The 27,118-nt window shown below is 39.1% G+C and overlaps 1 protein-coding gene across 4 annotated transcripts; it reads left to right on the forward strand.

Annotated features, from left to right (window-relative positions):
• The first annotated feature begins 1,015 nt into the window (after positions 1 to 1,015).
• Positions 1,016 to 26,648, forward strand: RHOT1 (ras homolog family member T1). 4 transcript variants are annotated; one of them, XM_039716006.1, is made up of 21 exons: positions 1,016 to 1,121; positions 4,684 to 4,742; positions 6,571 to 6,652; positions 6,918 to 6,961; positions 7,736 to 7,789; positions 8,147 to 8,342; positions 8,745 to 8,853; positions 9,544 to 9,645; positions 11,033 to 11,131; positions 11,558 to 11,666; positions 12,236 to 12,356; positions 13,369 to 13,453; positions 13,947 to 14,092; positions 14,712 to 14,812; positions 15,025 to 15,155; positions 15,508 to 15,591; positions 16,338 to 16,457; positions 16,791 to 16,993; positions 18,365 to 18,487; positions 23,890 to 24,033; positions 25,493 to 26,648. In XM_039716006.1, the coding sequence occupies exons 7-21, from the start codon at positions 8,797 to 8,799 to the stop codon at positions 25,608 to 25,610; spliced, it is 1,743 nt and encodes a 580-aa protein (XP_039571940.1). In that variant the 5' UTR covers positions 1,016 to 1,121; positions 4,684 to 4,742; positions 6,571 to 6,652; positions 6,918 to 6,961; positions 7,736 to 7,789; positions 8,147 to 8,342; positions 8,745 to 8,796; the 3' UTR covers positions 25,611 to 26,648. The 4 variants fall into 4 exon arrangements, with proteins under 4 accessions (XP_039571940.1, XP_039571937.1, XP_039571938.1 ...); XM_039716003.1 differs by having other exon boundaries at positions 1,022 to 1,121; positions 8,147 to 8,199; XM_039716004.1 differs by lacking the exon at positions 23,890 to 24,033 and having other exon boundaries at positions 1,022 to 1,121; positions 8,147 to 8,199; positions 25,493 to 26,018.
• The last annotated feature ends 470 nt before the right edge of the window (positions 26,649 to 27,118 follow it).

Consider the following 27,118-nt stretch of genomic DNA (forward strand, 5'->3'; position numbering starts at 1 on the left):
AGCAATTGCCAGAAGTGCTGCTCGCCTTCAGTCACTCTCTGCTGCCACTGAGCACTCTGATGGCCTGAAGGCACATTTGTATGATGCCAGGGCTGTGCCATTCAGCATCTCCGAGGCTGGGGTGGCTTTCCTGGGACAGCCAAAGCCACTGCCTTCTTAGTATTGAGGTGTCCTTTGCAGGTTCACCTGGAGAAACATTGCAGCTCCAGCGTGGAGTCGCTGCCCGTCCCTCATTTCCCACACACGAGTTGCACCCAGGGGCAGCAATTTATTGTGGTTTGGATCACAGCAACAACACACAGTGAGGTGGGAACCCCTGTGTCACTGTTTGAACACTGGGGAGAGTTTCCTGAGTAGGTGATTAAACATGGGCCGGCTGCCCGGGTTGCAGTCACCCTCCCTAGGGGCGTGTAGGGGAACCCGGGACTTGGTCTCGGTGCCGCGGTGTGGTTGGCGCGGTGGTGTTGGCTCAGGGGTTGGCCGGGAGGCTCTCGGCGGTGTTTTGCACCCTCACTGATTCTGTGATCCCGGAGAGCCCCGGCTGTCCCTCAGAGCCGCCGCCTAGTATTGAGGTGTCCTTTGCTGGTTCACCTGGAGAAACATTGCAGCTCCAGCGTGGAGTCGCTGCCCGTCCCTCATTTCCCACACACGAGTTGCACCCAGGGGCAGCAATTTATTGTGGTTTGGATCACAGCAACAACACACAGTGAGGTGGGAACCCCTGTGTCACTGTTTGAACACTGGGGAGAGTTTCCTGAGTAGGTGATTAAACATGGGCCGGCTGCCCGGGTTGCAGTCACCCTCCCTAGGGGCGTTTAGGGGAACCCGGGACTTGGTCTCGGTGCCGCGGTGTGGTTGGCGCGGTGGTGTTGGCTCAGGGGTTGGCCGGGAGGCTCTCGGCGGTGTTTTGCACCCTCACTGATTCTGTGATCCCGGAGAGCCCCGGCTGTCCCTCAGAGCCGCCGCCTCCCGCCCGCGCCCTCAGGCGCAGCCGCCGCCCCGCGCAGCCGCCGCTCGCGGCAGGTCCCTCGCGGCCGCCCCGCCCGATGTGAGCGGCCCCGGGCCGGGGGCAGCGAGCGCGGCCATGAAGAAGGACGTGCGGATCCTGCTGGTGGGAGAACGTGAGTGCCGAGGCAGGAGGGCCGGGGAAGGGTGGGGGCCGCCGGCTGTCACATCGCCCCGGTGCTGCGGGGCTCAGCCCGGCCCGGGCGGGAGCCCCGGGCAGCGCCGGCCCCTCGGGGCGGGCAGGGGTCGGGCGGGCTCGCCGTGACCGCTCGGAGCCCCTCGGCGCCCTGCTGCGGGCAGCGGCACGGCCGGCGCTCGGTGGAGCCGTGCGGCTTGCACGACCCTGGCGATGACACCGGCATGAAATCCTTGCCCGGCGTTTGGCCACGGCCGGTTTAAACTTTTGGGTTTCTTTTTCTTTTATTTCTTAATTTCTATTATTTTTTTCTTTTTTTCCCCGTGTGCAAATCACACTTTCCCGTTTCCCATTTACTGACTTTGGATGTCAGTGGCCTGATGTGCTCCCGGGTGCTGTGGGTTTGTGCCCAGGACAGGGCCACAGATCCCTTTTTTTACTTTTAACTTTCTGTGTGACCTTGGATAAACAGCACACAGGAAGGTGCATGCCGGAGCTACTGTGGGTCTGAATTTTTTCACGTGTTCCTAAAATTGTGTCCTGAAGTTCACGCTTAGGTACACAAATAATGGACAAGGCTTGCAGAGGCTCAGCTTCTCATCGGTATAAACAGCAAAGAGGAGGTTTATACCTTCTGTTGGTTTGCAAAGAGAGCTTAAGTTCCCCGAGGGGAAAGAATACAGAGTAATTACCAAGGGTTATTAGTAAAATTACCTAGTTATACTAAGAATGTGGTGCTGCTAACAAAGCTTTCCTGAGGATTGAATGCCCCATATATATTTATAGTGCAGTTTATGGTGTTTTATAGTGCAGGTTGGCTCTGTCTGTACTGCATGGAAAGGCTCTCTGTGACTCTTCCAGAGAGGAATCTTGAGGGAGCTGTCACTGTGCAGAAAGAGCAAACTCATTAAGATTGTATTTGGTTAGTTTTGCATGACTGTGTTTGGGAATTGTGCCTTTAACACACAGTTTAATTCCTCTTTAGCACATGCCTGATTTAGCTCCTTGTCTTTGCCAAGGCTGTGTTTTGGGCTGGCTGGGTGCAGTGGTTTCAGCGCAGGTGTAACAGGTACCTTGTTTTGGCAGCAAGGTTCACAGTGTGCCCAAACAGGAAAGTTAAAGATACAATGCACAATGTGTAGTCCAGGGCACACATCAGAGATCGTGGGCATCTCTGTGTTACACTTCTCTTTGAGTGTAACAACACTATGTTACATTTCTCTTTGTTACACTTCTTTTAGTGAGGAGGAGGGAGAAATTTGTTTTACAAATTGGTAAAACTTGTCAGTTACAGTGCCAGTCCTGCTTTGTGTGTGTCTCATGTATATTTATTAGTCTGGAACCACAAGTTAGTCCAGACCATATAAAACTTTTTAGATGGCAACAGCAGACCATCAGGTTCAGAATCTGAAACATGCCAAGATCTCTTTATTGTAAGGCTGTTCCAAAGCTCAGCCTTTTTCATCCCCAGTGGTCCACAGTTTAGGTTTAAGTTTAGTCCTCGTATGCAGGGTGCAAACATCCATTTTTAATAGGCAGTAGTTTTCAGAATGTGTTCAGTATGTTTAGCATGATGTAAAAGACTTATATATGAGGAAAAAGACGAATTTTGATAAGGTGCTGTGCTGCTTTTCTTCATCCCAGTCAGCTGATACTGTTTAGGCTGTTATTTCTAAGACTATGAACATATTGGGAAAGACAGAGGGATGACCTAGATTTGAACAAAATAACCTAAATCTCTACTAGAACCTATGGATTTTCATGAAACCCAAGGGCACTAGAAAGTGTATCAAGAGCTTCTAAATACTGAACATTTACTCACCAGCAATGCTTAATCTTCTATTTTCAGACACAAGAAGTGGGTTTCTATATCTGCAAAACCAGTTCTGCCACTGTTTGAAGTCAGAACTGTCTTGGTCAGGTGCAAAACACACATCACTACTTTCACTAATTAGTAACTTTACTCACCTATAAGGAAAGTACTCATCTTTTTTCCCCTGTGGAAATAGGAGTTTCTGAAGCTCTTTCAGTTCTGTCAGGATGAAAATTAAAATGGAGTTGATGCAGGAGGATGCCTGGCAGCTGTAAGTTAGGATTTTAGCTCATTTGGTACCTTTGATGGAAACACAACTGCATTGCTGTTGGGAAACCTGCAACCTGCTGCTCTGCAGGGAGCACCACAGGGGCAAAGCTTACAGCTGTTCTCTGTAAGGAAGACAGAAATCTTCCTCCTCAGAACAGCTTTTCTTCACTTTTTAGAATTCTCTTACAACTCTTCGTCATGCTAAGTTAAAGAGAAGGATTTATTTCTGGATGTCAGAAGATGTTATTGTGCCAGAAATAGACCTAGATAAGTTGAGTGTACTCTGACTGGATGATCAGTTCAGTAACACCAATTCCTGCACAAAATCAGCCAGTGGTACAATCATACCTGTTCATCTTCCATGTTCAGAGTTCTGTAGAGTGCCACAGAGAAGTGTAAGTGCAGTGATACCAGCTGAACCTTCGTCCCCTGGTGACATTTTCCGTTGGTTTCAGTAGGAGCAGTGACACAGGCTCTGTCTGCTGCTGAGCAGTGCCTTGGCTGGTAACACATTCCTGCTGCCAGAGCTGCTGGTACCCCCAGGGTGAAATTGAGGTGTGCTTCAATTGAGAGCTCCCAGAGGATATTTGAATGTGAACATGTTGGTTTTTAAGAAATGTCTCAAAACCAAATAAAGCAGTAATAGTCCTACAAGGCTGCCAGAGGACCAGAAAATTCACAGATGAGGGGGTTTGGAGAGAGTGGAACCCTGAGAGAAGTTACCAGTTCTTGGTTTTAAGTGGTCACATTAGAGCTTGTCAAAACCAGCAACTGAGTTGTGGTATCAGAAGTCTGAACGTTGCAGGTAAACAAAGTCATTTATTTGATTGAATGGTGTTGGGTACTGAAGCTGAGATGCTCATCTTGGATTAAGAAAACTGTGACTTTAGGGTCGGTGGTTTGGGGTATGTTTCACTTTTAGTGGGGGACAGCTCATTTGTATCAAAGGGATCAAGCTCTTGCACTTTCAAAGTAGCCAAAGTACTGCAGACTTGGTTCATGTCCTCTTGTCCAGCTCTCATCCTTGGGATTTTAGGTTTAAAGTGCAATCATCATCTCAAGATTTCTATAAAAACAGTTAATTTCTGCATGATTTTCTGTGTGCATTCTTTGTTTTATTTCTGAAGTTGCATTAGAGTGTTTCTAGTTAATTTTAATTATTTCTTTAAATGTTCTGTGTTAAGGTTAAAACCTGGCAATTCTTCTGTGTAAGGCAGAGCAGAATTCACTTCCCTTCTGGAGGAAATACAGAAGTGAAAGATGGAACCCAAGTGTTTGCAATAAAAGAATTATGAGAAAATTGCTGTTGTCCATATTTAATATCATTAAACAATAGCTTTAAAGCTTTTAATGTAGTGAATTGGAAAATATTTTTAAAATCTTCCCATATTAAGATGGGGTGCAGCTGTTAAGTGTAACAAAATAAATTATCTAATATCTGTTCTTAATGCTTTTGCAGCCAGAGTTGGGAAGACATCACTAATTATGTCTCTTGTCAGCGAGGAATTCCCAGAAGAGGTAGAGCACTTTTATTTGTTTTCCAAGTTTATTTCTATCCTGTCATATACTAAGATAATAGACTCTGCTCTAAAGTAATGTCTAAAAACAAAATAAAGTTTAAAATGGCAAAGATGACTTCAGGAAGAGCAATGTTTAAATCTATCTCTGCATGAAGATGAGAAATTTAAGTTTTATCTAAGTTCCTTTCTTATTTTTCACACTGTTAATTAAACTAATTGTTTTATATGTGATGAGTGGTAGGTTTTTTAAGGAGCTGTAATTGGTCCAAACTGTCAGCATATTTCAATATTAGAGACACATAAATGGGAAGGTGCTGAAAGAGACAGGACCAGCAATTATTTTTGTGGGGGGGGTGTTGCATTTAAAGGGCAATTAGATTGCAAAATGATAGAGAATGAGGAATTAAAGTCACATTTTATAATTTAGCCATGTTTTGTAACTAAGCAAGACATTGCCTTTACTTCTGTCTTTGAAGAATGTTTTACTGACTCTTGGAGTAAAAAGTGCAGAAAAAGCTACTTCTGCATATTATTCCTTTGAGAAAGCAGCACATAGTTTTCTTTGTACCATAAAAAGAACCACAGCTGCTGCAAATAGTTCAGCTTTTTACATATAAACATGAATGTTTATTTCTTCTGATCACAGGTCTTAAAATAGACATCATGTGCTGCTCTTTGAATCTACTCTGCTTGGAGTTTAATGCAAATCAGTAGGTTACCACATTCAGGAGTCAAGATTGGATTGTAAACATAACTGAATTTTATTAACACAAATGAATTTAGTTCCTAACCTTGCAGTTAAAAGGAGATCCAGTTCTTTTGGCAAGTTGTTTCTTATTGTGTTTAGTGAGTTGTAGTCTTCTGTTCACTTCTCACTTCTTCCTGCAGTATAACCTAGAATATTTATCTGAATTTGCACGTAGAGAAAAACATAATTTATGTATAACACAAAATCTCTCTGAAATGATAGAAAAAACTTTTGTAAAAATACTGCATCCTGTAAAAGCTGCTGAAAGAGACCTGCCCAGTTCCTCAGGCCAGTCAGGCAGAGCAGAGCAACATTATGGGGTCTAACAGGCACTTCAGGCTTGGAAATAGTGTTTCATGTACAGGGTGTTACCAGTAATCATTCTTGAGGAAGATCTGAGCAGAGCCTGAAGAGACATTCTTTTGGTGATTGACTTTTATTTTTCCCTTGTTTTACTAGAAGTAAAGTATCATGAGAGTTCAGTGTAAACAGGTGAAAGGCAATAAATAGATGTGTAGGAGATTTTCATTAAAATTAGGTTTAAGTTGATTGTTTCTGAATATGGATTAGTGTTCTTTGGAAAAAAGGGCTATCAGAGTTTACAGCATTTTTCAAAATGAGCTATTTTTAGCATCATGTTTTGCTTTGCAGGATTTTCTGGATTTAATGTTTAGCACTGTCAGAAGCAAGGACATTGTCAGGTTACAATTGTGTGAAAATTGAGACTTGTATTTTGTCTGTCATGCTTGTTCAGGTGTTGGATAGAGTGGGCTTAAGTTTTCTAGAAGTATTCATGGAGTGTACCTTTAACAGCATTGCTTTTCTGCAGTGCATGCAGGAAGTTCCATATGCAGTAACTAGACAGGTGAAAGATGAGAAGGTAGCAGTGACTGTCAGTACTTTTAAAAAGTGAAAACCAAACAAATGAAAACCAAAAGTACTCGAATACCTAAACAACTTGAACAACTAATATGCATTGCTCAAAGCTGACCAAATGGCAGCTGTATTATAGTGTGTGACTTTTTCACCATCTGGATTATCTTGAAAGGCTCTTTCTTGGTGTTCCTTTCAATCCCAGGTTCCACCCCGAGCTGAAGAAATCACCATTCCAGCTGATGTCACTCCTGAAAGAGTGCCAACCCACATAGTGGATTATTCAGGTAGGGACTGCTCAGTACCTGACTGATTTGGTGTGGAATTGTTTGTCTGTCTCACCAGCCCCTGTCACAGTCAGACAGGTCTGGGACCAGAAATAATTTTTGTTGTTGGACTTGATCTTAAATTTATGTGGAGTGAGTTTTTCTTTCTATTGGTGGATTTTTCATAGATTCAGTTAACAGAAGCTTGGTATCACTATAAAAATCATCACTTTAATAAAATCAACATATGTCATATTCTAAAGTATTCTTCTTCTATCAAATGCAGAAGCAGAGCAAAGTGATGAGCAGCTTTATCATGAAATATCACAGGTAAGTGTATTTTAGTGTTTGCTAAAAACTAGTTTAGGAAAAAGTCTTTTCCTTCGAAGTTCTCTGCATTAGATGGGCTTCAGTTTGAATTGAAGAAAAAAACCTTTCTTGCTTGGCATTGTCTGTTTTGTTTTGTGACTTGTGCTATAGGAAAGTTATCTCTATTTAAGAAATCTTAAAAAACGTAGGTACTGGTGCTGTGTTGGTGAATTGAGCTTAAGCTTTGTCCTTCCAAGTGAAAGGACAGAACCTAAATATCCTTTAATCAGCAAGCCATTTTTGTATAAATAATTCTATCCTGAAAAGAGCCATTTTGCTTCTTTCTGTCACATGGTGCTATTGCATTTATGAATAGCACAGGCTTCTTGGTGACTTTGTCATCCCTTCTGATTCCTATTTTCAGTTCTTTCTGAGCACCTTTGCACATCTTCCGCACAGTCTGTCATGGTGTTGTGTTCCATTTCTGGCATTTAGTTTGGTGCTTCAGTGGAGGCTGCACATTATGACTCTTCAGTTTGGATTTCCTGGTGGCACAGGTCTCTGCAGGCACAAGCTGTGACTGTCACACTGCAAGACAGGCTTTTTGGCACTTCTCACCATATAAGTTCTTTGTTTTAATCTTGTTGGTCAGGCTCCAAGTAGCTTAAACAAGCCAGGAACAGAGCTCTATAGTGAGTTTACTCTGGTGTTGTTATGTATGGTCTTTAATTGTCTGTGTTGCTCAGGGGTTTCTGAGCAGTGGAATTCCATGCCTTTCCTTTCTCTTCATTTCAGGCAAATGTGATTTGTATAGTCTATGCTGTTAACAACAAGAATTCTATTGATAAGGTATAGTAACACATTTTATCCCATTATTGAGATGTAACTTGTGCACTGTTAATTGATGTCAAGCTGAAATCTGGATTAGACATTTGAAATGCCTGAGATGGAGTTTGAGATCAGTTGTTAAGAGAATGAACAGATGAGGGTTTGCTTCTGCTCCATTTCCACATACGATTTTTTAGTAATTTCACTTATCTGAGAAAGTTGCTCATTAATCAGCTCCAATTTTTGTTTCCTCCTTTATGGGTCAGTATGTGCCTTTTTGGGAAAGAAGCAGTAGCAGTTGTAGTGAAACTTGTGCACAGTTCAGTCATACTGAATTTGAATATGTATTTTTCATGTCTGTTTTTAATCCCACTTTAGGTAACGAGTCGATGGATTCCTCTCATCAATGAAAGGACAGACAAAGATAGCAGGTGCTTAAGTAAAGATGAGAAGTGTGAATTAGGCTGCACATCGATGGGTGTCAATGAACAGTGTTGAGGATGTTAATTGTTTAAGAAAATCAAATACTAAACTTAAAGTTTATATAAGAAGTCCAAGCAACAAGAGATTTGAAGTATGTAGGTCTGTTACATGTGCCAGCAATGTTATTTATTTTGAATTTCATGGGCAGCTTTTACCAGGTGTGTTTATATTTGCTATGGTATAACTGCCTGTGGCTCTACGGTCTGTGTAGCTTTTCTGCTGATGCTGGTTTGGGTAATAACAGTGTGATTAGTTACCATTGTATGTAAATGTGTGGGTTTTGTAGATTCAACAAGAAGTACATTTCTGTCTAAGTGTATATCAAAACATGTTATTTCAACTGCTGCCATTTAGTTTTGCCCATTGCCTCCAATGGCAATTAATTACATCATGAAAATACCACAGTGGTTTCTGGTGGGATACAAAATGCTAAATTAAGATACATATTTTTATCCATCTGTCTGTAAAGTTCTTAATATTCTTTTGTTTTTAGGCTGCCTCTTATATTAGTTGGAAACAAGTCTGACCTAGTGGAGTACAGCAGTATGGAAACTATCCTTCCCATTATGAATCAATATACAGAGATAGAAACATGTGTAGAGGTATGCAAGACTTTCTGAAGTTAAAGCAAGTAACAGAGAATACATTCTTGCCAAGCATGTATGGCAGCTTTATAGTAGAAAGAGGGATTCTGGGTTTTTTGTTTTTTGGTTTTTTTTTAAACTAAACATTTCAAACATGAGTGATTATAATAGTAAGTTTATATGTTCTCTTTCTTTAGGGAAGATTACACTATTGTATAATCAAATGTTACTGTCAAATTCTAATATTTAGAGCCATCTCACACACTTCCCTTCAACAAGGGTTTTCTATTTAATATTAAGCCAGACAGCAGCTGTCTGCAAAGTATTCAAAATTGATTTATTATATGTGGATATGTCTCCTTTTTTTTTTTTTCCCCAAGTAGATACTGCTTTTTGATTTCTGTTCTTGGTATGAATGTCTGCAAAGTATTCAAAATTGATTTAATATGTGTGGATATGTCTCCTTTTTTTTTTTCCCCAAGTAGATACCGCTTTTTGATTTCTGTTCTTGGTATGAGAGCAGATTGTAATGAAACCTCATTTGTTAATTATTGAACAGGTACAAGGGCTGAATGTCTTTTTTCCAAACCAGCCCTGTACCAACAGGATGGGGTGAAATCTTTAAAAGTTTGATGCTTACTTAAATTTCAGAAGAAATTGCCAAATAGTCAAGAAACTAGCTCATCAATGTGAGGATTTCTCTTTCAGTGTTCAGCCAAAAACTTGAAGAATATATCTGAGCTATTTTATTATGCACAGAAAGCTGTTCTACATCCTACAGGTCCTCTTTATTGCCCAGAGGAGAAAGAGGTATTTATCCATAGATTCTCAGAGCAAATAATTTGGGGGGAGTGAATCACTTTCCTGTTCTTTCCTTTTCCGTGGATTTTGTGTCTCAGTGTGTTCTGTTACCAGCACCCCACCCCTAAATGTCACGCATTGCATCCCAGAGCCACCAGGGCTGCTTTGTGATCTATGAACCTGACCTGCCTTTCCTCTTCCTTCAAAGCAGCGAGGACAGTTTTTTGTTGCCTGTGTGAACTGCTGGGTAAAGCGAGAAGCTTTGCTAATGGCTTTGAGCCAAATGTAATGTGACCCAAATTATGTCTTCAGTTCAGTTCTCCTTTTGATGTACATTTCACAGGAACTCCATTTATTTCAGGGAAAACATTCTGGACTTGGCCTGATCTAAGAGAATTTTTTTTCTGAGAATCTTGGGAAACTTTGGCAAAAGGGATAAGAAACAAGTGATGAGTCTGGTTTTTAGATATCAGGTGGTTAGCTGAGGGTATTCTGAAGGAATATTTTTTAAATAATTTTTCTGGGCAAATACAAAGAGAATCTCTAATTGTATCCATTTAGTATTGGGAAGTAGGAAAGTTGCTTCAGCTGTAAATACTTTGTTAAGTAGAGAATCAGAGAATAACCCTGTTTTGATTTCTTCCATCAGAATCATCTATATGAGTTAGTAATGTTGTGATAAAATTGTTGTGCTGAAATCTTTTTGGTTTTCCAAAACCAATGTCTATGCAATCTGTGTGACCTCTGTGAAGAGAAGAGTCCATCATCACGGTAGTTGTTGGGAGAGAATTGCCAGTGTCTGTTTTCCTTCACTTGGAAGGTATCCTAGCAGTTCTTTTGTCCTAGAGATAGTCCATATGCTCGATGCTTTGCCTGGTAGATGAATGAGCCCTGTGAAGGTTTTCAGTATTTGATGTTTGAAGTGAGCTGGCTGTAGTTCTAGACCTATTTAGTTTTGCAAAGCACTGGGATTTTAAGGCGATTTTTTTTTCCCCACCAAAAAATGTTTTGGGGGAAAAAAATATTTAGTTTTTTTCTCAAAGTTTTCTATAGCAATAAGACTGAATTTAGAGAACTGAGTTTTATTTTTCTTAATAACGGTAGTGCCACCTTCAGCTTATGAAGAGCTTGAGATTCTTCTAATAATTGAATAGAAAAGCATTTAATGTGAAATAATTGTTTTAAATTTATGGATACAAATTTGCTAAATCAGTTTTTTATTTCCTCTTGCTTTTTACTTTTGTGTACATGTGAATGAATGTATGAATGTCTCAGTTCTGAAACCATAAATGAAGACTAGTGTGTGTTTCCATGTGATTGAGCTGCCTGGTGTTGTTCAGTATAATCTTTTTATATTTGAGCCTAGAAAGATACTGAACTTCCTTTTATTCCTTAGATGAAACCTGCCTGTATTAAAGCACTGACTCGCATTTTTAGAATTTCTGATCAAGATAATGATGGTACTCTCAATGATGCAGAGCTCAACTTCTTTCAGGTACCTCTCTTGCTTATCTTTCCACCATGCTTAAAGGTGCTATATAGTGCTATATATGTGCTATATAATTCTAGAAAGCAAATGATTGGTTTTGAATAAATAATAGAAGCATGAAGTGTAAAGGAATCAGGCCTAAATACTAGGTCTCAAGTGCAGCATAGAAGAATAGATTTGTAAAAACAGAAATGAAATTATTTTTATTTCTAACCATTGTTCAAGTTTGAGTTCAAGACCAAAATTAAAAAAAAAATCTATGAATATACTTAAAAATAAAATGCAGTTTTTACACCTTTATTTCCACTAAGAGATTGGATTGTCCTTAACCAGCTTATCAGAATGTTTAAGGCTGTATTTCATCCAGGACATGCTGTTTGTCCAGCTCAGTAGCCAGTGGACCTAACGTGCTGTTTTTGGGTTTTGTGTTAGAGAATTTGTTTTAATACACCACTGGCACCTCAAGCTTTGGAAGACGTAAAGAATGTAGTCAGGAAAAACCTAAGTGATGGCGTTGCAGATAATGGATTGACATTAAAAGGTGAGTCTTAATTAACTCTTAAAAGATTATACAGTTAATAATCACTCTTACGTGAAAAAGGTGGTCTTTTGGAATATGATCTCTGGCTTGATTTTCAGACTGCAAGAGCTGAGCTTGCTAAACAGTGATATCTTGGTGTTCTTTAAGCCCTGGGAAGTGCCAAACAAAAATCCTATCCAGTTATTTTGATATAAGAAAACTAAAAGCAGTCTTCCATTAACCCCCCTCCAGGCGCCTCCAGGCTAGAGCTTTCTGGTTTAAACTATTGGAAATATTGGGTTTATTTTCATACAGCTCTAAAAGGCTGGTACTGGAAAAAGCAAACAACAGCAGAAAACCAAGGGGATTGGTTGAAGGAAACAGTTCCTTGGAGAGCACTTTTACACGTGTCATGGTTTCTGAATGTTCAGTCTGTGTAGAAAACGCTGTACTATCACTCAGGAGCTTTAAAATCCTAATGTGTACTTTGGACTTTTTTTGTTTCCATATCTGATACTGATTCTATTGAAAACACTTGTAGCAGGTAGAGCACTTCAGGGCCTTAAGGTTTCACCGTTTTTGATTTTTAGGTTTTCTTTTTCTACACACACTTTTCATTCAGCGAGGAAGGCACGAGACAACTTGGACTGTTTTGCGTCGCTTTGGCTACGACGACGACTTGGAGCTTACACCAGAGTACCTGTTCCCCCCGTATGTACCACTCCTGGCCTCTGAGCTTGAGTGTGGGCTGTGCTGCTCCTGCTCTGGCAGGAGGAGAGGGTTGTTGCAGTGTTTATTTAGCACATTGTTATGTCAGGTACCTCCCTTACATAATGACCACCCAGCCAAAACATTGTGGCTGAACTTGAAGGAAGAGCTCCCTTGTACCAAATCATATTCTCTTTCTTCATAAGAAAGGTGGCAGAAGAGATTCTTAATATAAAACTGGAACATAAATTTGAGCAGTTGCTTATTGTATGTGGCATTAAATTCTAAAAGACTTGTCAATATTTTTGTAGCATTTGAGCTTAATGACCACCTAGCCAAAACCTTCTTGTGGCTGAACACGAAGGAAGAACTCCCCTGTGCCAAGTCATGTTCTCTTCTCTTTCTTCATAAGAAAGGTGGCAGAAGAGATTCTTAATATAAAACTGGAACATAAATTTGAGCAGTTGATTATATGTGGCATTAAATTCTAAAAGACTTGTCAATATTTTTGTAGCATTTGAGACCTATTGAAAGTCCCCATATTAAAAAGAGATTGACCAATTCTGTGGCTTCTATTAAAAATTGTAATTGCATCTTTTTTGTTAAAAAACCCTCTTATTGTATGTGGCATTAAATTCTAAAAGACTTGTCAATATTTTTGTAGCATTTGAGACCTATTGAAAGTCCCCATATTAAAAAGAGATTGACCAATTCTGTGGCTTCTATTAAAAATTGTAATTGCATCTTTTTTGTTAAAAAACCCTGAAGTACAAAAACAAAGCAAACCAACAAAAATGTGATTACTGTAGAGCCATATATCATATAAAGGCACTCACTCATCATTTCAGAATTCCTAATAAAAAGTATGTGCTTTGATCTGTGTGAAGATAAATTATTCAAGTTAAGTGCCAAGTCAGATACTAAATGTTTTAATTCATAAAGTATGTATTTTGAGTTTTAACATTCTGTATTTCATAAACAATTAATGCTTCTTATTTTTGTTTTCAATGAACAGCCTAAAAATTCCCCCTGACTGCACAACAGAACTAAATCATCATGCATACTTGTTTCTTCAAAGTATTTTTGATAAACATGATTTGGTAAGCATTTAATTTGGGTGTATGTGTGTGTCTTTATACTTACAAGCCTTGGTTTGTCAGGAGTTTTGCTAACAAAAATGTTTTTATCATGATGTTATTTTATTCAGAAACTGCCTTTATCTTAACCTACGGAGTCAGAGCTAACCTGCAGCTTATGATGGTCTACAAGGAGAGTTGGCAGTTATAGCTGTAGTACCAAATTGTTTTTACATAGCTCATACATTTAATCTTATTAAAAAAACAAGGAAATAACAATGATTGAAAATAAATAAACTTGATTTCTTGAATCTTGCAAGTGTACAGCAAGAAAATACCAGTTTAGAATAGACACGAATTAGTAGCTCATACATTTAATCTTATTAAAAAACAAGGAAAGAACAATGATTAAAAATAAATAAACTTGATTTCTTGAATCTTGCAAGTGTACAGCAAGAAAATACCAGTTTAGAATGGACACAAATTAAATTATGTCTGATCCCATATTTTGTTTCAGGATAGAGATTGTGCTTTATCTCCTGATGAATTGAAAGACTTGTTCAAAGTCTTCCCTTACATGCCATGGGGACCTGATGTGAACAACACAGTTTGTACAAATGAAAGAGGATGGATCACATACCAAGGGTTTCTCTCACAGTGGACGTAAGTGTGATACAGGACATTGTAGTAGATGAGAACTTTGGGTATGATCATGTGTTTGTAGATTCCTCTTAAAAACTATTGGAAAGAGTAGAAGTTTTATAGTTGAAAATTGATCCAAGCAGTCAAGTTTTTGTAGCCATCCAGTGGCCTGATCTTCAGATTGTTGTTATAACCTCTTCAGGATTTGGCCAGTATTTACTGCTAACAATGAAGAAGTGGAATTTCAAAATGTGGAAATCCCTGTGATCCCTGTTGGAATGTTACTGCTGCTCTTCTACCTCTTAGAGATAGTTTGAAAAATAGTGCTCAATAATGAGGGTGGTTTTTTTCCTAATTTAAAATACAGAAAATGAGAAAAATGTTATTTGGGGAGATAAGAAAATACAGTGTGGGTTGATAGGCCTCAGCAAGTGCTGCCTTTGTAGAGTTCTGGTGACCAGTAAGACTGGTGAAGTTATCATCATTTACTCTCAGAGACTTTTGTCCTTCAGTACTGCATAGTGCCAGGAATGTTTCTATCATTTCAATCTGGAGATGGGAGATAAGGATGGTTTCAGTACTATACAGAATTGGTACCCAGATGGTGACAATTGAAAGTTCTTTTTGTCCCCTCTGCCAGACTAACCACATACCTGGATGTGCAGCGTTGCCTGGAGTACCTGGGTTATTTAGGGTACTCCATACTTGCAGAACAAGAATCTCAAGCATCAGCAATTACAGGTAATAAAAATTTGATACAACACAGGAGTTTAAATTTAGAAATATACTAGAGAGTAAATTGTTTAATGGTTCATCTATTTTCATTTACTCTCTTTTACTTTCTGATCAAATGAAACCTTTGATTTAATATTTTTGAGGGATTGTTTTGTGTGCATTTTCATGTTTTCACATGCATTTATATCCTGTGAAAAATATTTGTGTTTTTCCAAAAGTGACAAGAGATAAAAAGATAGACCTCCAGAAAAAGCAGACTCAGCGAAATGTCTTCCGATGCAATGTTGTTGGAATGAAAGGCTGTGGGAAAAGTGGAGTTCTTCAAGCTCTTCTTGGAAGAAATCTAATAGTAAGAAACATATTGCCTGTATTCACCTATATATGCTCTTGAGTTAAGATTAGACAGCAGAAGTGATTGATCTTAGAGCTTTAATGGTTTTTACTCAGTTTGCAGAGTTCTTCAAGGAAATACAGAATTACTAAGGAGGAGTTTGGGTTTTTTTGGTTTTGTTCTATTTTGGCAGTGGCTATCACATGCCATAATGACTTGTACATCATAGATTATAGCTATGCATTTCCTTGCAAAAAACCCCAAAGAGAACTATAATTGTAATTCATTAATAAATGGAGTAAACCAGCTGTTCAAATCTAACTTAAAGGGAAAAGTTGCTGTGGTCTAACATGAAATTCTGCCTTTTCAGAGACAGAGGCAAATACGTGCAGAACACAAATCTTACTATGCCATTAATACAGTCTATGTATATGGACAGGAAAAATACTTGCTGGTAAGGCTGCTTCATTCTTGTTTGCGTAAGACTGGTTAATGTTAAAATTCTGTGAAGTTTTCAGAGCCTTATACAACAAACTAGCTTTAATTCTCTCTTCTTAATGTGGATTCCTCCCAGTTATTTTCTGTCCCAAATAACATCTGGGTCTTTTTGTTGATAATTTAGCTGAAGCTGGTCAGACCTGTTATTTTTGAAACCTTGACCTGAGTTGTACAAAACCTAGTCCATTTATGGTTACACTGCAGTGTATCAAATTATAACATGTGATAAATGATCAGAAGTTAGTCTACCTGTTCAGTAAGAAGCATCTGTCACACAGAGATCTGGAATGGCTAAAATTAGTATTCAGTGGGAGAAATCAGTTCTTTAAGGCTTGTTCCATTCTAGTAGTTCTCCTTTATGATAATGTGATCTCTTTTTTTGTTTTCTGAGACCTGTCCTGCTCTGTGGTTTTCCTCTGTAGGATGAATGCCCATTTCTGTAGATGTCTAATCCTTTGTTTTAAAGTAAATATCACTTTTTATGTTGAAGTGGTGATTGCCTGCAGATGTGATGTTAACAGCTCACATATGCTGGCTGCATGGTAAATTCCTACTGTTCTTTTTCATTGATTCTGCCTATTGTCAGTCCATTAGTTGAAGGATACATAAAAATAAGCCATAAAAATTACGAGACAAGTTACAAAATTCCTTTAACTGCATAATGACAAGCTTTCCTCCCTCTGCAACCATCTTTTTTTCCAGCTACACGATGTCAGTGACTCAGACTTTTTAACTGATGCTGAGACCATATGTGATGCTGTCTGCCTGGTATATGATGTCAGTAATCCTAAATCCTTTGAGTACTGTGCCAGGATTTTTAAGGTTTGTAGAGTTTATATTTACAAACCTCTACATTTATATTTCTTCTCATTGACTAAATGTTCAGTATCAGTTACCTTACACTGGTTCTAGTGCTTAAAAGACATTTTATTTTGAAGTGCTGGTTCCATATCAGGATGCCTTAGCAGTGGTGCACTTCTGTTACTCATACAAAGCAAACATCTACTTTTCTATGTAAAATACTCTGCTTCTAGAAATGCCTGACTTCAATGGCACAAATGTATCTTAATGCTGCTGCAACCAGTCAATACAGCCTGTTCCAGGTTGAATGTGTCATACACTGTTTCTTTCACTTCTTTTTCTTTGAATTTGCAGCAGCACTTCATGGACAGCAGAATACCATGTTTAGTGGTAGCTGCCAAGTCCGACTTGCATGAAGTTAGACAGGAATATAGTATTTCTCCTGCTGAATTCTGCAAAAAACACAAAATGCCTCCACCCCAAGCCTTTACTTGTAATACTGCTGATGTGCCGAGTAAGGATATCTTTGTAAAACTGACAACTATGGCAATGTATCCGTAAGTACTGGAGCTGCTCTGTCTTCATGTGCATGGTCACACAGCACCACTCACTGCATGCCATCGTTAGCACAGGATGGAACTGCCTCACCGAGCTTTAGCAACAGAGAGACATCAATGGCCTGAGTGGAATCTTTAAACTATTTCAAATTTAGGAACTTGGCATATATCCAACACAGAAATCAGACTCAGGTATTGTTGCTAAGGTGTTTTTGAAGAATACCCTAGTTCATCCAGTTTATTCCAACAAACAGGCTTCTGTTTGTTCCATATTGGGGATACAAAAAGTATGTAAGTTCATAAGTATATATTAATATCTTGGTATTTTTGAGAGTGAGTTCTACTGTAATCCTTGTTGTAGGTCAACTTGACAGCTGATTACAAGCAATGGCACCTTAGTGCACAACAGTTCCCCCAGTGCACTGCTTAAAGTACTTTTTGTTTTCAGGGTGTTTATTACTATGTGCTTCAGTTCATTCATCTAATAAATATTATAATTTTAATAGACTTTTTCTGTAAACATCTTTGGTCTTCAGGTACAAGATGCTTAAGCTCAGATTCTCCTTCACTACACATCTCACTGTTGCTAAACTCACTTTGCATCTCTTTTTTTTTTTGGTGGGTGCAGCTTTTAATATGGTGATGAACTTTATAAATATTACAGCAGATGGAGTCTAGTATGACAGCTGACATTTGCTTTAAAATAAATAGAACTAATGTCACTTTCACCCAAAATAATAGGGTATTTTAATTATTTGAAACTGAATTTACTGAATTACATCTGTAAAGCTTTAGTTTTGCTTTTGGGTTTTTTTTTTTCCTCTTGTGTTCCTTTTGTAGCACTGGAATACTGGGAAACCACTAAAGTGTAGCACTGACCAAATGTCTGTCATATCAATATTCCTGCTTCTCCCTTAGTTTTCAAGCATGTGTGTTTGGTAGGGTGGGGAAAATAGAGGCAACGCTCACCCTGTAAAGAGTGCATTCAAAGTGGTAGAAAATGGGGCTTCCTTTCCTTTGAAAAAGGGGTGTTATCTATTGCTGTGCAGACATACTCAGAAGCCTTAAATGCTTCCCATTTATGGGAGCTTGTGTAAATTCATCAAACATTTTCATTCATGTTTGTGCTTTGCTGTTAAGACCTGTATATGGTGGTGATGCCAAAATGTCCAAGACATAGAACCTCTAACCTTTAAATTCTGCACAGCTGTAGTTGTACCCTTTCTTCCCCAGTGTATTTTTTTTCCTCCTCTCCTTACTCATTCAAATGTACCTTTGATTCCTAAATCTCTCTTGGTTGTGGCACAGTCCTAATGTGCACTGATTTGATGAGCAAGATTTCAACTCCTGTCCTTCTGTGTGTTTTCGCAGCCATGCCCGGTTACGCTGTATGTGCGCCTGCAACAGGTGTACATTTTGCATCTGTCAGAACTTCCTCAACTCAGACTTGCTGCAATCTGTAAAGAACAAACTCTTCACTGCAGTTCTTAACAGGTCCTTAACTTTATTTACTAGGTACCAGGTGTGCTTTTAAAATAAAGGGTGTCTTTGGAATACCAATTGGTAACCTTATATACTGCAGATTTTTCACTCCATATCCACTAAATAGGCCAATACTTTCATAATTGTCATAGAATTATCAAACTGGGTTTAACTTGGAGGTTCTTTTGAGCTTAGTTTAGACATTTTTGTGAAACATTACCAATTTGGTGGTTGATTCAGGCTCTTTGTGATTGCAGAAATACTGTGCAGGAATTAGGACTGTGTTTTTAGGGAACTGCTAATAGTCATTAAGTAGTGTCTGCAAATCTGTGTATTGTTTCTCACTTGAGGCATTACAGGTTTGTTTAGTATTGATTAGAGGTAGTGCCTTTTAAATCCCAGTTACACAGATATTTTCATAAAGGCACAGCTTCACTTACAGCAGCATCATGTAACATATTACACGTTTATAATTGCTAATTTGATATTTGGGAGCTCATAGAATTTCTGTGTGTGTGTGTGTTATGCTTGGTTTACACAAAGAGTGGGCCTTTTGTCTTAAAAAATAATCCAGATCTTTAAACATCCAGTTCCTCTCTGAATGAAATGCAACATGTAAGAAGTGGTAAATGCTTAAACATTTGCATTTCCAGATACTTTTGGAAAAACAATTGGTAAAGAGAGATAATGGGTTTTCAGCATTGGAAGCAGTGCTATAGCTTGTCCTGCAGGCAGTTTTTGACACGCAGGATTTACTAACACCTCAGCACTTGTCATCACACCCCAGCAACTGGGAGTTCAAACCAAACATCTGTTGCAGTGCAATGGTTCCATCCTGCATGGCCTTCTTGGAGGCTTAGATGGTAAAGGTGTTTATTTGAAGGCCATGGTTGAGGTATCCTGACATGCTGATGGTCCATGGATGTTACTACTTGTTACAGGTTTCAGATGTAGCTGCTCCATCTAAGAGTGTCTGCCTCCTTTTAATGCAAAAGACACACATGTAGGAGGTCTGCTGATACACCCACCTACAGGATTGAGCACTTTCCTTGTCAAATACCACTGTAATCCAAGATAAAAGCGTTAACCACAGAGTGAGAATTGAAGGAAGGGTGAAAAACTCATTTGCTTAGGAAAAGACTGAATGAGTGAGGTTCTTCATGCTGCATCTCTTCTACAGCAGTCATCCCATAGACAGAAATACCTTGAAACAGCAATCTCTTTGCGTATTGTCACTCTAAAACTTCAGTGAACAGTCACTGCTAGAAAATCCCAGCTATTCATTATTGAGGCTGAAATCACCTCTAACACATCTTCATTTTTTGGAACTGGTTGCTCCATTTGCTGTTGTGATTTGTTTCTCTGTTGTATGGGATTTTTTGAGTCCTGCATTAGACATTGAACTTTATTACTCTGAAGTGCTGTCAGGGTCTCAGGGTACTGAAATCTTTTATTGAGGTTTGGGATGCTGTCATTCCATACCTTATCTCTAAGGAGTCTGTAACAAACATAGGAATCCACTACTGCCTAAAAAGTCTGAATTCAAGATGAGGGAAATTTCTCATAGACACTTCCCTCCTGAAGAATTATTAGCTAGAATCCCCTTTTGTTTCAGTCCCTAGGGTTTGTTCCAGTCAGCACACTCACTTCATCTCAACAGCTCCCTAACCAAACACCTTGCTGCAGGTTATTTACCATTCAGCACATGAACTGCTGCATAACTGCACTTATGGTAGAGCTGGGACACCTGTAAACAAGAGGAAATAGCTCCCAGCTGTAGGCATAGGAGGGAAGAGATGGATTTCTTGTCTTATAAAAAACATACATCCAATGATGTGTCATTAGAGAAAGCATTTGGATCAAGAAGGACTTTCTGATTCAGTTAGTTTCTATAACTTTTCTTATTTTGCCTTCACAAGTGCTTACCATTAGGTCAGCTAGTTGGGCAGAAGTTAGATAACTGATGGGGGAAGGAGGTTTCTTGTGAGTACTTTATTCTCCTGATCCCCTCCTAGTCCCTTAGGCTGTGGAAGCTTTTCAGGTAAATGAAATTTTTCACACGGGACCCCTTCCTGTGCCATTGGTTGCTAAGTAACCCCTAAACACTGTTACCAAGGCACAACAAAAAATCACATTTGAATATTCCCACCTTAGTAATTAAAGGAAGAACATTGCCTCTGTGCAACTGAGGAACCTGCTCATGCCCCGCTCAGTTTCTCTCTGTGGACAAATTTCAGGAATTCCCCTGAGGCTTGCAGGCTGTCAGAAAGGCAGGTTCAGCCTGGAGATTGCTGTGTTGGTTTGAACTGCCCAGGGTGACAATTTATTGGTTCTTTGAGGAAGGAGGCACAGCATTCAAAGCACTGGACACGCATGTATGAGACTTGCTAATATCCTGTAGTATTTTTATAGTTTTAATTTGTTCTTTCCTTCACTTGAATTTGGCTGGCTGGCACCTAATCTCTTTTTACTACATTGTTTTACCAAAAGCAGTCATTCTAACCCTTTCTTTAATGATGAGCTCAGACTTTTGGCTTTTTTTTTTCCCTTGGTTTCAAATCATCCATGTTGCCTTTTGCTTGTACAGTAGTGGCATTTTTCTGTCAGCTAAGTTCATTTCAAAATAAGATGATCCTAATGCATGAGAATTGTGTTGTTCATCAAGGAGACTTCTGAGAGGATGTTTTTCTTTAAAAGTTTTTAAAACACTGTGGAATTGAAGTGAAATTCTACTTCCATATGGAGCCTGGTTGTTTCAGGAATTATTAGTAAGGTTTTGGTTTCTGTGACAACCTTCTTTCTGTGAAATTAAAGTTAAGACAGTAAATTATTATTGTGTTTTCCTGTAATAATGGTAAAGTTTTAAGAGTATAACCCAGGACTTACCTTTGGCTATGTGCAGTGTACACGGGGTTTTTTTTCAAAACTTGCATATTGCCATTAAATCTAATTGCAGAAATCTGTCTCTACACTTAGGTGTCCCCCAAATTAGGACATTGCTAAATGACATCCCCAAAATTACATTAGGGCATTAGAAATTTGCTAATTTATTTTCCTCCTTCTCTAAGCTGTTTGATGCCCCAGACTGCATAGAAATTTGCAAAGCTGTGTCCCCTGATTTCTTTCTAAACAGAGTGTAATGAATTGGCATTCTACATCCATTTTTCAGTTTTGTGGCTAATAAGATGCGTTTGGAGCTTTTCACATTTTAGATGACTAATGCATGGGGGAAAATTCTAACTGCTGGACTTAGTTTGCATCCTAGGAAAATATGTGCCTGAAGGGAAGCTGCAGCAGCTCGTGCAGGTTATGTGATGCTTTTGGAATTCACTTGCTTATATTTAATGCTGAAACCTTTGTCAGAGCAGGCTGCTGCATGAACTTGCTTTGAGTTCTGCTGTGAGTTGCCATGTGAGCAGCCTGTTGGCCTCAGCACTGTGCTTCTAAAATGCTTTGGAAGTTACTACAGGAATGTTTTCAGACTTCTGTATTTAAGGATAAATCTTCCCAGACCTGGGAATTGTTCTGCTGCTGACCTTGGGAAAAGTGTCAGCATCAAGGTGTAACTCAGCAGTTTTCTGTGTGTACCCATGGCAGGCATGCTCAGTTAACTTCTTAGCAAGTGCATGTGACAAACTTCTTGTGAGTTGTTAAAGTCTCTTGTAAAAAAAAAACCTGTTCAAAGATCTCAGTCAACAAGTGGCAAGGTGCTTGATTCACTGTTAAGGGTAGGTTGAATAAAAATATGCCTTTTTCTTTCCAAAATGTGCACTAAAATCTGAATTTTCTGCCAAAGGCAAAATTTCTAGACTTTCGTATATTTGTGGAACTAATTGTATTATTAAGTGCACACAGCAGCCTGTTTGGAAAGTTTGAAACATCATTCTTATTAATAAGCAAGAATTTCAAATACAGCTTCATTAATGGAGTCCTGACTACTGCTATCTGTGTGTATAAGTGCACATCTATTTAGATGTTTTACTCTTGGAGAGAATATTTTTTCTAATTCAGGGTTACTCTCATACTAACAAGGCAGTGATAATTTCCACCACTGGTGAAAATTAGTTTCATAAGCACAACTAGACTGAAGTTAAGTTTGAACGTTATTTCTTGAAAAGGTAGAATTTTTCAGTGTGTACTGAAAAAAGGTTTTATGCATTGTAGCCATCTTCATGTCAAAGAACCTGCACTAGAAACAAATATTGATCCTTTTTTATTATCTCAGACTTTGTTCCTTCAATAGCAGCTAAACAATATTAGAGATTAAAGTTGTAAAAATGGATTTTATGACAGCATAGAGAGCACTGAAAGAAGAAAAATTGGATGTTTATAAAGTTGTAAAGCAGTTAGACTTCCATAATGTTCTGAATTTCAGTAAGCATTTTGAACTTTGGATTTTCAGGCTGAGACATCCAGAGTAGATTTCCTTGAGGTTTTAAGACGAGTCCCTGTCTCAAATTAGTTCCTTATTTAAATGAAAGAATCTGCTATTGTTAGGCTTAGAAAAGGGATCAAAGCCAATTTAGTCTCCCTTTAGACATTACAAGAGGATTTTATCATGGCTGAGAACATAATAATTGTTTCTAGAAGAATGAAGCGTGCTCAGCAAGTTTCTTGCATGCTATTAAATATGGACATGTGCAAAACAAGGCAAATTATAGATAGGAATCAGAAAATCTAGATGTGAGAGATAATGCTTTGTGAGGCAGTGCAAAAGCACTAATTTGCAATTTAAACATTGATTTGCATATTTAAAGGATGGCGTTTTAAATTGTACAAATAGTTGGGCATTTGAATTAACCAAATTAAACTGGAGACTTTTTAATTAGACAAATACTCATCCAACAGTAGAATAGGCACTGTGTACTACCCAACAGAGCTTGTCATGTAATCTAGTAAAATCACCTTACCTACAGGTGATTCATTTTACATACACAGATTAGTTTTATCATTTACAGATCTGAAGAAAATGTTTTCACAGCCTTTTACTAAGAAATTATCCCAAGCTACCACTTGGAGTGATGAAATACAGTCTTTGAGTTCTCTACAGAAGTGGGATCTCATCAGTTTTACGGCTGATGTGTATATGGTGCAGGGGTATTGCAGTGTCCTGTGGGACACATGGAAGTTGAGGTTGTGGAGATGGAGTGGGAAGAGAAATCCAGTGTCAAAACCAGGTTTCTTTGTCCTTAAAGCAATGGCATTTAGCTACATGAAATCACACATTTTACTTAGCTTATTAAAAGCACAAACTTGATTTGTTTCTGGTTTTTCCCAAGCACTAAGTTTTTAACAACTGCATAAGAATCAGGGGCTAGGTGGCTATAACTCAGAAATTCTCTGGGCTTTTTGATTTGAGAGGGTTGCTGTTGATGAGCCATGCAATGAACTGCACTGTGCATGTGTGTGAAAAGGTTAAGAGCCTACCTAGCTGAGGTGGGGGCCATGCTGTTAGCAGACGAGGAGAGCAGGATTATGCAGCAGGTGCACGCCGTCCACTCTGTAGAAGATTCCATCTTCATGGAGTCATCTCTTGGTCCACGTTTGCTTGAAGACAGGTAACAACAGCCAAACCCAGGTGACCTTGCCATTGCCTTTTCCCTTCCTTGCCCTCAGCAAGCCATTTGACATCCAGTTTGCAGAGACTTTGTCAAAACTAGCTGTAGAAAAACTAATGCTTGCAGGAATTCTTGGATTTGGTCTGTTCTATAACCCAGCAAGACATTCTTAAATAAGATCAGGATTTTTAAACTAAAGAGCAGCTGTGTGTGCATCAAAGAGCCTGTTCTTCAGCATGTGGTGTGGCAGAACTCTTGATTAACTACCTGGCTGTTATGGCTCCTGCAGAAGTCTACTAAAGCATATCCAAAACTGGTTTTGTGTGTTTTGATAGCAAGTAGAATTCCTGCTCTGTTAAGCAATTTGTGAGCTACAGCTCTGCAGCTCTCACTCTATGAATTCCTGTGTGTGCTTAGGATCTCTGTGCTCCTTTACTTAACCCTCCTGCAGCTTCAGTGAGTAACCCATGGTGATTAACACAGGCTAAAACATGTAGGCTAGTGAAGTTCTGTTCAAAGTTCTATCTCTAAAGCAAACAAACAAAAAAATCAACTTTACTATTGTTTAGGAACTTCCCGTGCTTTGATTTATGGCATTTATGATAACTTGTTTTAAATGGTAGCTCCTGCTTTCTGGTAAGCTGTCATACTTCAGACTGCTGTTAAGGGTGGCCAGTCTTGCCTAACTGAGCATGTTCACAGACTTCTTGCAATATTTGGGAGAGTTGGGTCATTGCCTGTCTCCACTGTCATGTGAGGTGTGGATTTTTGTCATACAGTCACTCCATACTGTCTTTTTCTGTTGGTGCCATCGTCACTGCTTGTTTCACTCACACTCTCTCTTAGCTTTCAGCTTGGTGTTGGATGACTGTTTCTGTTGCTGTTCTTTTGACTACTGGGAAGAAAGGGATTTTAAAATGGTTTGATTCTAGCTTTTGGAAAAATATTACTTGCTACTTGTCAGTAAACTTTTTTGGGGGGGTAGAATAAGTAGATATTCAACAGGACTGGGAAGTTTTTAATGGAAAAGCAGAAATATTAAATTCAACATTTAGAAAAGAAAGAAAGAAAAAAAGATTTTGCTGGACAGAGTTGTTCTCACTATGAGTTACTAATTATTTGTAGCTATTTTTATTTTCCTTTCCTGAATGCTTGCTGGTTCTCTCAAAGGAGGCACCCTGCCCTCCCCACATCCATGAGCCATGATCTGCTCCTGCATTTCTCCTCAGCCGTGTGGTGCTCTGCCTTCAGGGAGATCGGATGTGGTCAGGGCTGCAGATCAAATCCTGGGCTTTAAGAAAAGCAAAGTGACTGTAAAGTGCTCGTAAGGCTGAATTTGTGAGCTGTTTGCCTGTGACAAGTGTAGTGATGAATTTCCAAAAGCAGAGTAGTTTAGCACAAGCTGGCTGGAGTTGCTGCCGTGGAATTAACCTGGTTTTGTCTGTGTGTTAAATTTCAGGCATGTGACACAAGCGGACCTCAAGAGCTCAACGTTCTGGCTCCGAGCAAGTTTTGGTGCTACTGTGTTTGCAGTTTTGGGTTTTGCCATGTACAAAGCACTACTAAAGCAGCGATGATCTGAGAAGAAGCACATCTGGCCCTACCAAATAAATAAATAAAAAACCACTTTTATGTACATTCTGAATGCTTTAAATTCTGCTAGAAATATTTATATTTGCAGAGTTACTTTATTAATATTTGTAATTCATGATTAAGATTATTTTAAATTATAGCTCCAACTACAGTATTGCGTAATGTGTGGAAAAAAGGAATTGCATCTTAACAGCCAGCTAAAATGGCTTAACTTGTAAGGCCAAAAGGGAATTCTTTGTAAATAACCTGTACATACTAAAGCAAGTAAGACATTGCTTCCCAAAAACCTATTCAAAATACTGTTCTTAGATGTTCACCATGGTGACATTCTGGTGTATAGGTGAAATTCATTTTCAGTAGAGTAGACTCAACTCAAGGATCATACTTCCTCAAGGATTGCTTATTTATTTCACATTCATCTGAAGTGACTTCATCTTTTTGGACTATAAGCTATAGCAGGCAGAATTTGTGATTTTTGTTCATATTTTTAACTGATGAACAAATTTGCCCCTCTAATCATGTATTTCAGGAAAGAGTCACCTTTGCTGTCCTGGCCTATGTCTTTGTATTTTACATGACCAGTAACATATTTAGAGTCTGGTCTCTTTTAAGAGGAAAAAAGTGAACTTTGAAAACTGCCAGATCAACTTCATACACTGTGTGTAACCTGTGTTTTTCATTTTTCACAATGTTGTGTTTTATAACCCTCATCAATCAGACAAGCAAATTTCTTATGTTATAAACAGTTATAATTTGGAAAGTGTTGCAGTTTAATTTCTCACATCTGTCAGTCATACTCGTTGAAAGCTGTGTATAAGAGAAAACTGCAATAGTACACAGTGCCTATTCTACTGTAGTATATTAGTTGCATGGATCACAGTGCATTCTGTAATGGGCTAGAATTACCTATAGACACAGCTTTTTTAACGATCAAGTAAACCAAACATTAAATTCCTCATGACAAACCTATTTTTCCATTGCTGGCCTTTTCAAGTATTTCAATAAAATAACTGTGTACTGTGTCTGTGTTTGTCTTTTTCTTATTTTTCTTTACCTTCCTGTGCCCCAAAAGGTGGAGTTCACCAAAACTTTGTCCTTTATGTAAATGGATGCTGCCGGTGCTCTCACTTGGTGGAGGTTACAGTTTCTCTCATGCCTCCATTAGAAGTTCATTTCTGATTTATATCAGAAGACCAAAGTGCCTTCTATGATACTGTAAAGCTGAAATGCAAATAGTCAACCACGAACTTCGTGTTTAATGTCAAAGGCAAAGACTGGGAGAAAAGACCAAATAGTCAGTGGGGTATAGGAAGCTGTGGGCAGTGAATTGGTTAATACTTTCGTGTGGATGGAACAGGCTCCAGCAGTGCGGGCTCCCGGGGAGCTGTGGGGAGCCCCGGGATGCTCCGGAGGGAATCCCCGAGGAACCCCAGCCCGCCGGGAGCGGCCGCCTGAGGGCGCTGCCGCCGAGCTCACGGCGCAGGCGGGGGCG

Source organism: Passer montanus, unplaced genomic scaffold, assembly GCF_014805655.1.
Source record: "Passer montanus isolate IOZ18808 unplaced genomic scaffold, ASM1480565v1 scaffold35, whole genome shotgun sequence".
Classification (NCBI taxonomy): Eukaryota; Metazoa; Chordata; class Aves; order Passeriformes; family Passeridae; genus Passer; species Passer montanus.